At 41.8% G+C, this 12125-nt stretch overlaps 1 protein-coding gene and 1 pseudogene across 2 annotated transcripts in view; both read left to right on the top strand.

Moving 5' to 3' along the window:
• The first annotated feature begins 3987 nt into the window (after window positions 1-3987).
• Window positions 3988-12125, top strand: part of WDR35 (WD repeat domain 35) — an 84913-nt gene continuing 76775 nt past the window's right edge. For both annotated transcript variants that reach the window (XM_066235580.1, XM_066235579.1), the window contains exons 1-2: window positions 3988-4122; window positions 4772-4889. In XM_066235580.1, the coding sequence (XP_066091677.1) occupies window positions 4099-4122; window positions 4772-4889 (142 nt within the window). In that variant the 5' untranslated portion in view covers window positions 3988-4098. The remainder of the gene's footprint in view (window positions 4123-4771; window positions 4890-12125) is intronic.
• Window positions 9727-11520, top strand: LOC136308368 (E3 ubiquitin-protein ligase RNFT1 pseudogene; annotated as a pseudogene).

The raw sequence follows: 12125 nt of genomic DNA, 5'->3' as shown, positions 1-12125 counted from the left end.
TATTGTTTCGAACATTATACTTTTCTTTAATCTATTTTGAGTTTATTCTTGTGTATGGTGTAAGAAGTTGGTCTAGTTTCATTTTTTTTGCACATATCTGCCTAATTTTCCCAACACTATTTATTGAATAGGCTATCTTTATCCCATTGTATGTTTTTTGCCTCCTTTGTCAAATATTAAATTACCATAAAGGTGGGTTTATTTCTGAGCTCTCTATTCTGTTCCATACAAAGAAACATTTGATCTATTTTCTTTTAATAGTATTTATAGTCTAAACTAGTGGTCCCCAACCTCTTTTGGGCCATGGACTGGTTTAATGTCAGAAAATATTTTCACAGACCGGCCTTTAGGGTGGGACGGATAAATGTATCACGTGACTGAGACAAGCGTCAAGAGTGAGTCTTAGACGGATGTAACAGAGGGAATCTGGTCATTTTTAAAAAATAAAACATCATTCAGACAAATATAAATAAAACGGAAATAATGTAAGTTATTTATTCTTTCTCTGCGAACTGGTGCCAAATGGCCCATAGACTGGTACCAGTCCGCGGCCCGGTGGTTGGGGACCACTGGTCTAAACCATTTTTATAATTGAGAGTGTAAATTTTACACAGTATTTACACATAAAACATTTCCTTTAATTAAACTTAGATGAATAAATTTAGAACTGTTTCTTTAATACTTTTTATTTTTTGCTAGAGAATCACTAAAGCTGTGATTGAGGGATTATAATACACATATCTAAAATAGTTAACACAGATCAAGTGAACATTACATGCCATTTTTAATTCATTCTGGTGTTTGAAAGAAACACATAACTAAAGAGTTTAGTTGTTAATTAAGAGTTTTATAACTTTTTACCAAAGACCAAACCCTAAATTTACTTTGTTGTTTTATTTTATGAGCCAATCAATAAAGTTATGTTTATAAATAGTATTGCTGACAAGTAACAAAACCTAATGTCTTTTTAAATGTTAGTGATGAGCCTTTTTCTCACTTTCATATTTGATACATAACTTTTTTGGGTTTAAAGCTTACAACTTTTAGAAAAAAAGTTCCTTAAATTGTGTATGACTCAGTTCTAATTTTTTTTGTGTTGTCTTTAGTATAATAAAAAAGTATCTTTACATATTACTGTCATGCCTTTTCTTGGGGGGGGTGACTCATCAGTTTTGTCTGTTAACATTATTTCCTTAAATTAAACTGAATTAGTTATTTTGAATATATAACAGTTTCTTGTCAAAGAACATAATGTTGTGACTCTTCCTATAATTTAAATCTCATGCTTTTAATGTTAAAAGTGTAAGTTCAGCCTGACCTGTGGTGGCGCAGTGGATAAAGTGTCAACCTGGAAACTCTGAGGTTGCCGGTTCAAAACCCTGGGCTTGCCTGGTCAAGGCACATATGGGAGTTGATGCTTTCTGCTCCTTCCCCCTTCTGTCTCTCTCTCTCTCTCTCTCTCTCTCCCCTCTCTATAATGAATAAATAAAATCTTTAAAAAAAAAGTGTAAGTTCAGGGTAAATAGGCTTTAATAAAGAATGCTGTGGGAGAGGGAATAAAGAAAAATTATCTAAATTTAGACAAAATAATGATGTGGGTATATTAATATATGTGCCTGAAAAGCAAATAAAACCTACAGAAACAGTCAAAACTAGAAACAGTCAAAATCTAAAATATAATCTTTTAAGAGAATAAATAGAAAATACATCAAGGCAGTATGTATTTTATGAGACATCTGTTGTTATTTCTCAGCATTTTTGAAAGGACATGACATAGAGCAGTATTCTTTTCCAAACTTCTTTGAGCACAGAATCAGTAATATACAGTGTGTCCCTAAAGTCATGGTGCACTTTTGACCTGTCACAGGAAAGCAACAAAAGACGATAGAAATGTGAAATCTGCACCAAATAAAAGGAAAACTCTCCCAGTTTCATTCTATTCAGTGCAGTTCGATGTGGGCTCACGCACAGATTTTTTAGGGCTCCTTAGGTAGCTATCCCGTATAGCCTCTACAGACTCCTCACTGACTGATGGCCTACCAGATCGGGGTTTGTCCACCAAACTACTGGTTTCCTTCAACTGCTTATCCCACCGAGTAATGTTATTTCTATGTGGTGGTGCTTCGTTATAAATGCGCCGATATTCACGTTGCACTTTGGTCACGGACTCGAATTTAGTGAGCCACAGAACACACTGAACTTTCCTCTGTACCGTCCACATCTCGACTGGCATGGCCGTGGGCTGCTTCGCTGTATACACGGTGTTACGTCATCATCTGCGCATGCACACATGCTGCCACATCATCTTACAGAAACTGGGAGGATTTTCCTTTTATTTGGTGCAGATTTCACATTTCTATCATCTTTTGTTGCTTTCCTGTGACCGGTCAAAAGTGCACCATGACTTTACAGACACACTGTATATCAGAATGTCACAGAGTGGTGCTATAGAAGAAATACATGAAATAGTTCATGATCAAAAACGAGGGTTTTTAGAAATGATGTTTCAAGAATGTGACCATTAGCAATGAGCTTCAATTAATTATGTCTTAAATTTGCCAGTTGGTTGGGATCCCCTGGCTTAGATAATACTCATTTGCTTAATGAGTCCACTATAGGGAGTCTGTGAGGAGGTGCCAACATCTTAGAAATTCATAGTTTGGTGCTGAAAAAAACAGATACATATACATTTGAAAACAAATACATATAATATCTGAATGGGCTGGAGGTTAAGTATGGAAAGATTGTTTCAGGGAGACCGGACAGATGCGTCTTGCTAGGCATAATTGGTCAAGAGGGTAGGAATATCATAGGACATATAAAATGACCTTGCAAGCAGAGAGGAATGGTGGGGTACAGAAAACTAATTGGCTTGCTTAGGGTTGGGGCACCATAATGAAGACATTTTCAAGTTGAAGGCTAATCCTCAATTAAGATTTTAGCCAGGGTGTAGATTTGATAGGAAAGGCACCAGGCCCACTGTCAATTCTTAAGTGCCTTGGGTGAGGCAACAGACTTGGGTAAAGGATTTACACTGTATTTGCCTGAGATGAGGCAAGACTCAAGGAGGGGAAATTGGCTACTGTTGCACAGAGTAAGTACGTACGAGATTATACAAATCAACAGTGGGACCCACAGAATATGGTAAAAGTGAAAACCAGAGAAAAAACCTGGATGAAACACTTGCCTGAAAGTTTCTACCCTACGCCTAAAATTGTGGTGTTTTGTAACTTTCCAGGGGTTCAGAAAGCACAAAGGAAAAACGGAGAAAGAAATAAGGTAGAAAAGAAGAGAATATAGAACAGTTGACTCCAGGCGAGAAAATACCAAAATACCTCCATTATTAAAAAATGGAAGGCTATTCCCCAATGGCAATTACATGCTGTGTAAAGGCCCAAAGCTTATACATATTTTTATAAGAACTCTTGGGCTGCAGTAACAGTTTAAATAAGCTGTTAAAAAATTCTAAAACAAACAGAATGAACACAAATCACAACCCCAAATGGCTCCGGGAGAGTTCTCTAATTCCCAAAGGCCCAAGGGAAGGTTTGCAAGCTCTGAAAACGAATGTTTGCAATTTCATTTGCCCGAAGGCGCCAACCTACCCAATACAGTTAATGACTTTCCTCTTTCAACAGTGCTGGGCTTCAGGGCTTACAAAAGACCCAATGATCCAACGGGCGCCTCTCCTCCCAAGGGGATACTGACACCTCTTGAGAGTTTCACAACGACCATCCCAGTGTGGCGTGTGCTCCGAACTCGCTGGGACTGAGGGCATCAGAGGCTCCCTGGCAGGGCGCTGAAGGCCTGCCACCCAGCTTTAAGTGAGAGCAGAAAAGCCCCGAGGCAGAGACCAGTCCCACCTGCAGCCCCCGCCTTGAGACCGCCGCTCTTACAAGCCCCTCGATGTCCGCGCAGGCGCACGACGCCCTTTGGCCGCTGAGCAGCCGCCACCGGAAGTGGCCCCGGGCGCCCCGGATGCGACCGGTTGCCAGGGCGACGGGAGCTTCCTTGAGCCTTTGATACAGGCAGGGTGCGACTTAGGAGTGTCTAGTTGCGGGCTTTGGCGGCTGGGGTCGTCCTCTCGGGGCCTCCGGGATGTTCTTCTACCTGAGCAAGAGAGTGAGTGTCCCATCCCGCCCGCGAAGCCAGGCGACCCGATCGCGGCGTCTCCAGCCGTCCTGCAGCCTGCCTCCCTGGATCAGCAGCGGCCCTCCTCCAGCCAGTCCTCAAACCCGAGATAGATAGTCCTTGGCAGAGCCGGCAGCCCTCCCTTACGACCCTGTCGCATACCTGCCCCTGGCTGGGTTCTTTAGCGGGGTCAGCCGGGCAGATCAGTGCGTGCTTCCCTAGCTTTCCTTCTCCACCTGTTGCTGATCGAGGTAACTTCAAGTTTTTGGACCATCACGGGCTGCCCTGGAAGAGAAAAACAATTACAGAAGGGTAGCCTAAGTGTCGTGTGTGGAAAGGGAATGTGGACCGATAGGTTTATATCTCCGTGTCCCCCACAGGCCTTTTAAAAATCGCTGTTACGTATCTCCGCAGACTTGTCACTCACTGGCCGTCTTTTGTGGGCACTTCTTTCCCAAAGGGTAGGGCTCCGGCTCAGTGCAGGGACTAGCCCGTTTTCAAAACATAGCGTATTGCGAGGATGACCGTCTTTTTCATCTTGGTGGTGGTGGTGGTGGGGATTTTCTTGAGCCTTTCCTTTCCTCTCCTGGATTCCCAACTCCTTCCTAAAAAGGTGTGAGTAGCTGTGGTTGCTTTTCAGATTGCCATTCCCAATAACGTGAAGCTGAAGTGTATATCTTGGAACAAGGAGCAAGGATTCATAGCATGTGGTGGAGAAGATGGATTACTGAAAGTTTTAAAACTAACCGCCCAGACAGGTAGGTAGATGAATGCAAGCCCAAATGTTTGAGCTGGATGGAAAACTGGCCTGAGATTTCCTCATGTTATTGTCAACATGCGATTTTAGTTTTTTTAAAAATGAGAACCAAACCCCAAACATTTTGTGGTGTTTTTCTAGAATATTTTTGCAATAAAGTTCGGAGTATATTGAAAGTAAGTATCAGATGGCTTTTGATGAAGTTTTTGGTGGAAAGTGAAAAAAAAAATTAAAACTAAGTCACTATGTTGTCTGTTTATTATGTTGTATTCTTAGGAGTCTAAGAAATATGATGTGGAACAGCATTTAAGTAAGGTCACAGAATCTTATATTCTTTGCAGGCCCGTGTTATCCTTTCTGTTTATCAAATATCTTTTTTTTTTTTTTGTATTTTTCTGAAGCTGGAAACGGGGAGAGACAGTCAGACAGACTCCCGCATGCGCCCGACTGGGATCCACTCGGCAAGCCCACCAGGGGCGACGCTCTGCCCCTCCGGGGGGTCGCTTGCCGCGACCAGAGCCACTCTAGCACCTGGGGCAGGGGCCAAGGAGCCATCCCCAGCGCCCGGGCCATCTTTGCTCCAATGGAGCCTCAGCTGCGGGAGGGGAAGAGAGAGACAGAGAGGAAGGAGGGGGGTGGGTGGAGAAGCAAATGGGCGCTTCTCCTATGTGCCCTGGCCGGGAGTCGAACTCGGGTCCCCCGCACTCCAGGCCGACGCTCTACCGCTGAGCCAACCGGCCAGGGTTATCAAATATCTTTTTAATTTTTTAAAAATTGTATTGATTTTAACAAGAGAGGGAAGGGGGTGGGGAGAGAAAGAGAGACAGGAACATTGATCTGTAACATTGATCTGTTCCTGTATGTGCCCTGACAGGGGATTGAACCAGCAACCTCTGCCACTTGAGGACGATGCTTTAACCAATTGAACTAGGGCCAATGTTTTAATGATTGATTATGCACCTTGTTCTCAAGAACAGAAAATGAGATTTTAAAAACATTAAAAAAAAATAAGTCTCTTGTGTTTACAGTTTGATTTCTTTTTTTCATTTCTCTGGAATCATAGTAAACAGTTTTGTTTCACATTTCTTTAGCATGCCTAGTGTTGTTCTAGATTGAAGGTCTTGATAATCCCCAATCTTGATTGGAAATCTAAATAAGGAGGGTGGAATTACAATCTCAGCTTTGCCATAAGACTACTGAATGACATTCAGCAAGTTGCTGAATATCTTTGGGCTTTATTTATTTGGTTTATGCTTTATAAAGTAAGGGTTTTGGCCCTGGCCAGTTTGTCCAATGGATAGAGCATCAGCCCTGCATACAGATGTCCTGGGTTCAATCCCCAGTCAGGGCACACATGAGAAGCGACCCTCTGCTTCTCTCCCTCTCTGTCTCCCCGTTCTCTCTCTCTCTCACCATCTTGCAGCCAGCCAGTGAGTGGTTCAGGCGTGGCCCTGGGAGTTGAGGATAGCTAGGTTGGTCTGAGCATGGGCCTCAGGCACTGAGGATAGCTCAGTTGATTTGAGCATTGGCCCCAAATAGAGGTTGCCAGGTAGATCCCAGTCAGGGTGCATGCAGGCACCCTTCTCTCTATCTCCTCTCCTCTCACTTAAAAACAAATAAAGTGAGGGTTTCAACTAAATTATGGTTTGGATTCCTTCCAGCATTGTTTCTCAAACCTTATCAGGCATAAGAATAATCTGAAGATGTTGTTAAGACCGATTTCTGGGCTCTATCCCTGGAGTAGATCTGGGATGGGGTCTGAGAGAATCTGCATTTCTAATGATCCTGGTATGGCTGGTTCTCAGCCCACACTTTGAGTAGCACTTTGAATGTGGTATTTACAAATATTTATTGACACTTTCTATGTATGGAGTATTTAACCTTCACTATCTCATTTGGCTTCACAATAATCTTGAGAGGGAGGTATTCCAGATGAGAAAACTGAGAGGTGCTGATCAGTTAAAGATTTGTGAAGGTCAAACAGCCAGTAAAATCCCAAACGGAGCTGGGATTTGAAACTGAACTGTCTCACTTTCAAGCCCTTGTTTTTAACCACTGTACAAAGGACCTGTGGCCAGCCTAAGTAAAGAAAGAATATCTAAGCAAAGAAAGAATTGTTTTGATATGCTAGACTAATTTTATGAAATAAAAGGCAGGTTTGGAAGGTAGATACTTATATACCAATTAGAGTTTGGATTCTAATATTTAGTAATTAATTTCTCAATATTTTATTTATTTTCTTAACTGTCTTAAAAGAATATTTTTTTCTGTCATGTTTCTCAAATATATATGTATATGTGTAGGTATATTATACATACTTTTTGTCTTGCTTAAAATATGCAGCAAGTTTTAGTTACATTAAGAAACTCATTATGTTTAACATTGAAGCTTTTAAATAAAAAAATTACTTCTTAGCCCTGGCTGGTTGGCTCAGTGGTAGAGCGTTGGCCTGGCGTGCAGGAGTCCCGGGTTCGGTTCCCAGCCAGGGCACACAGGAGAGGTGCCCATCTGCTTCTCCACCCCTCCCCCTCTCCTTCCTCTGTCTCTCTCTTCCCCTCCCGCAGCCGAGGTTCCATTGGAGCAAAGTTTGCCCGGGCACTGAGGATGGCTCTGTGGCCTCTGCCTCAGGCGCTAGAATGGCTCTGATTGCCGCAGAGCAACGCCCCAAGATGGGTAGAGCATCGCCCCCTGGTGGGCATGCCGGGTCTATCCCTGTTGGGTGCATGTGGGAGTCTGTCTGACTGCCTCCCGGTTTCCAATTTCCGAAAAATACAAAAAAAAAAAAAATTCTTTTGTTGCTCTGCACTCTTGATGAAGTGTGTTTAGAGTGTTCTTTGAAATTAGCAAGATGGAAAGTAGATCCTTGAGATCTACTTTACTGTTTGGAAAACAGTAAATTATTTGTTTTGGAACTTAATAATGAATGTAAATCATGTTAAAAGAGATAAGTATGAGAAATATGGCTGGAAGATTCTAACAAGGTCAGCGTATTGTGTTTAATAGTAATAGTTGCACTGCAGTGGGTTTCTCTAGTAACAGTCATCAGATGTGCGTGACTACTGCATATCAAACACTTGGTGTGCTAGAGAGGTGACATTGTAAGTGCTGTTTTGGAGCTTAGCTACACGATAGCTAAGTTATCCTTCATCATTACAATACAACAATCCTCTATGTCAATAAAACATCTTCTATCGCATTATTTTAATGGCTGTTTAATATTTCATCATATTGGTATATAATAATTTACCTAACGAGTTCTAATATTGGACATTTAGATGTCTCCACACTTTTAATGTTAAAAGAGCAATATATTTCTTTCTAAATATTTGCATGAACCTTTAATTACTTTCTAGGATAAATTTCTAGAAATGGAATTCACTGAATCAGAGATAGATGTGCATTTATAAAGGATAATACGTTTAGCCAATTTATCCTCCAGAAGAAAGTGAACATTACTTTGCATTCCCAGTGGTAGTGTTCCAGTGCTCACTCCATTGCCTTAGAAGGAGAGGAACCGGAACCAGCATTTGCCGTCACCTTTTTGCATCAGGTTAAGATGGGGAGGTGGGTAACCCCTTTTCTTTCTTAGAGCAATTTACACAGTTTTACTGGCGCCCACCTCCTCTCACTTCCTTAGGGACCTCAGTACTAATTGATCATCTTTCTTTTCCATATCAGTGTACTTTCTTCTCCTTTCTCTCCCTCACCAGTGACTTTTATGGTCCAAAACTGATGAGCAGCTTTTTTTTGTTTATTATCAATATTTGAACTTTCCCTCTGTCCTGAGTCATTATTTTTCAAGATCAATGGAGAATTTAAATGTTTTAAATTATTGCTATATTTATATATGTTGTTTTCTCCCCTTTCCTTTCTGGTTAGTTCTCAGTCTCTTTACTGTATGCTCTTTCTTCACTAACTTGGAATTCCTGAGGATGTGGCTCTGGGCTGTCTCTTCATTTTGTATGCTCTCTAAATGTATTCTTTCATTGCCATCTATGGGATGATGAGCCCTAATCTATTTCTCCAGCCCAGATTTGGCCATCGCTGAATCTTTTACAGACAGCTGTACTTACTGTGTCTAAAACTGACTCATCTTCTTCCAGATATCTTTCATGACTCTTCATTTCAGCAAATATCTTCATTTTACCCATTTGCTCATGTTAGAAGCCCCCACTTCCCCCCACCCATTAAAATCACGTTCGTGGCCCTGGCCAATTGACTCAGTGCTAGAGCGTCGGCCCGATATGTGGAAGTCCTGGGTTTGATTCCCGGCCAGGGCACACAGGATAAGAGCCCATCTGCTTCTCCACCCCTCCCCTTCTCTTTCCTCTCTGTCTCTCTCTTCCTCTCCCACAGCCAAGGTTCCATTGGAGCAAAGTTGGCCCTGGCACTGAGGATGGCTCCATGGCCTCCACCTCAGGCCCTAGAATGACCCCGGTTGCAATGGAGCAATGCCCCAGATGGGCTGAGCGTCGCCTCCGGGTCCCCGCTTTTTACTTCGGAAAAATACAAAACAACAACAACAAAAAATCACCTTTGTCAGCAACCTGTTGCTTCTGTCTCCAAAGTGTATCTGAATCCATCTTTCCCTTTGTCTCCCCCACGATCTCTCTAGCACCAGCCACTGTCATCCCTCACCTGGACTGCTTATGAGGATCACTTTCCTTCTCTCCATTCTAGTCTGTTCTTGCTTGTGGCAGGGTTTGAGGGTAATGGCCCTGATGAGGGTTGAGATGGCATCTCTTCCTTTTCCTGCCACTGCTGCTGGGGCCTCTGTCCACTCATTATCATGAGAGGAGCTATCTCCCTAAAGCAGATGTTTGAGTCTGAGAAAAAAATATTTCAAGACCATGCAAGCCAACTGTAGCCACCTGTATAGTCCTCCAGAACTGCAGGCAGTGAGAATGCCTCAGCCTTCCAATGTGCCTGGGCGACAAGATTGACAGGAAAATGTTCTTGTATTTATTCTGGAGATGTTCTTAGCCAGACCAACTCCATACCTAGCAGATGTGCTGAAAATCCAAGCTCCATGAATATCATCAGGTCAGGTGTCCAAAGCTGTCCCCAGGGATTTGTACACAATTACTTGCCATTATTCACTCAGACAAGCGAGGCAGCCACGTGATCCTACTGGTTCTCAGTCTGGAGAATATGGTTGCAACTCTTCAGAATGCCACTATCTTTTCGAATGTTGCAGAAAATGTCTTCCATATATTTAGATTCTGCTTGTTAAACTTATTATGTGACATGTAACAGGAATTTCTCTTGCAATTAGCATGCTAACAACTTTTATGAATGCAAAATGTAAAGATGGTATTTATGAATGTCAGGTTTTCCTAAGATGAAGGTGCTCAGAGAGTTAGTGTGTGTGGTCACTGGTATTCTAGCAAGACCTTCTGTTCTACATCTTTCATTCTCAGTCACTTTATCACAGTTAAACCTTTTTAAATCCTTTGGACTTTTTGAACACCTGGGAGATACTTTGGATTGTTGGAGTCACTGATTTCATTCTGAAATTCATCTTCATGACTTTTAAATGCCTTGTTTTATTAGGATGCCTTCTTTCATCATGCTTTTTAAATCCAAGGTTTACTGCATGTGCTTTTATTTATTTATTTATTTATTATTATTATTTTTTAATTTTTCTTTTTATTAATTTTTTTTAGAGAGGAGAGAGAGAGAGAGAGGGAGAAGGGGGAGGGAGGAGCAGGAAGCATCAACTCCCATATGTGCCTTGTCCAGGCAAGCCCAGGGTTGTTTTTTTTTTTTTTTTTTTTTTCTGAAGCTGGAAACGGGGAGAGACAGTCAGACAGACTCCCGCATGCGCCCGACTGGGATCCACCTGGCACGCCCACCAGGGGGCGATGCTCTGCCCCTCCGGGGCGTCGCTCTGTTGCTACCAGAGCCACTCTAGCGCCTGGGGCAGAGGCCAAGGAGCCATCCCCAGCACCCGGGCCATCTTTGCTCCAGTGGAGTCTCGGCTGCGGGAGGGGAAGAAAGAGACAGAGAGGAAGGAGAGGGGGAGGGGTGGAGAAGCAGATGGGCGCTTCTCCTGTGTGCCCTGGCCAGAATCGAACCCGGAATTTCTGCACTCCAGGCCAACGCTCTACCACTGAGCCAATCGGCCAAGGCAAGCCCAGGGTTTTGAACCGGCGACTTCAGCGTTCCAGGTCGACGCTTTATCCACTGTGCCACCACAGGTCAGGCCTGCATGTGCTTTTAGAAGAATTATGTCAGTATTACCAGATTTTTGTTCACATGCCAATTTGTTTGCACGTTACCTTATTGGCCACGGGGTGTTTAGTAATGTAACTCAATGAAATCTTGGCATATTGGTGGCTTTATTATATTTCATCTAAAACTTTTGACCTTTTATTTGGAAATCAGAACTTTCACAAGAGTTTTGCAAATCTCTTTTGCATGATCAAGTTATGGAGTCGTTGCCAGCAAGAGATGTTGTTCAGATGTGGATGAAATTACATCATGATTTAACAGGGAAAACATGTTCACTCTGCAGAACTGTGATTTCAGACAATATAAACAAATGGAAACTACTTCATCATACTTTCAAATATAATAGGTCCTGTAAACCGTTAGAATCACTCATCATTAATTTTACTTGGTTCCAGTGACTATTGCTAAAGGCATTAGAATGGATTTTCAGTGCTTAAGTTAAGAAAAATGTTTTCATCATATATTTTTAGAATTCCAGAATACGGTTTAAGTGTATAGTACAATTTTAAAAAAGATTTAGTGACTGAAAGGACCCTATGTTAAAAAAATAATGTTCAAACTAATGTGTATGTCAACATTTATTCTATCTTAATTGTTTTTGACAGCTGACTGTGGTGTTAAAATGTATATTTTTGTCTTGTTCAAGACAGCAACTGGATAACTAGAACAAGTGGTTTTGAAGGAACCTGGGTTGTTTTCTTGATATTATTTTCAGAGTAAAGAATATTTTTCGTAATATTTTAAGACACATGTTATCTGAAAGTATGATTTTTTAGCAACAACTTTTATAATTCCAGTCACACATTTTAAAATTTTTCATAAATTTTTATTTTTATTAAAAATATATTTTTTAGAGAGAGACAGGAAGGGGGAGCAAGGAGGAGAGAAATGAGAAGCATCAAATCATAGTTGCTTCACTGTAATTGTTATTTTTATTGATTGCTTTTCATACATGCCTTGATGGGGAGGGGGCAGGGAGCTCAAGCTGAGCCAGTGACCCCTT

Source organism: Saccopteryx bilineata, chromosome 6 (assembly GCF_036850765.1).
Source record: "Saccopteryx bilineata isolate mSacBil1 chromosome 6, mSacBil1_pri_phased_curated, whole genome shotgun sequence".
Lineage (NCBI taxonomy): Eukaryota > Metazoa > Chordata > Mammalia > Chiroptera > Emballonuridae > Saccopteryx > Saccopteryx bilineata.
Note: the sequence above shows the minus strand (reverse complement) of the source record. Positions and strands in the feature narration are given on the sequence as shown.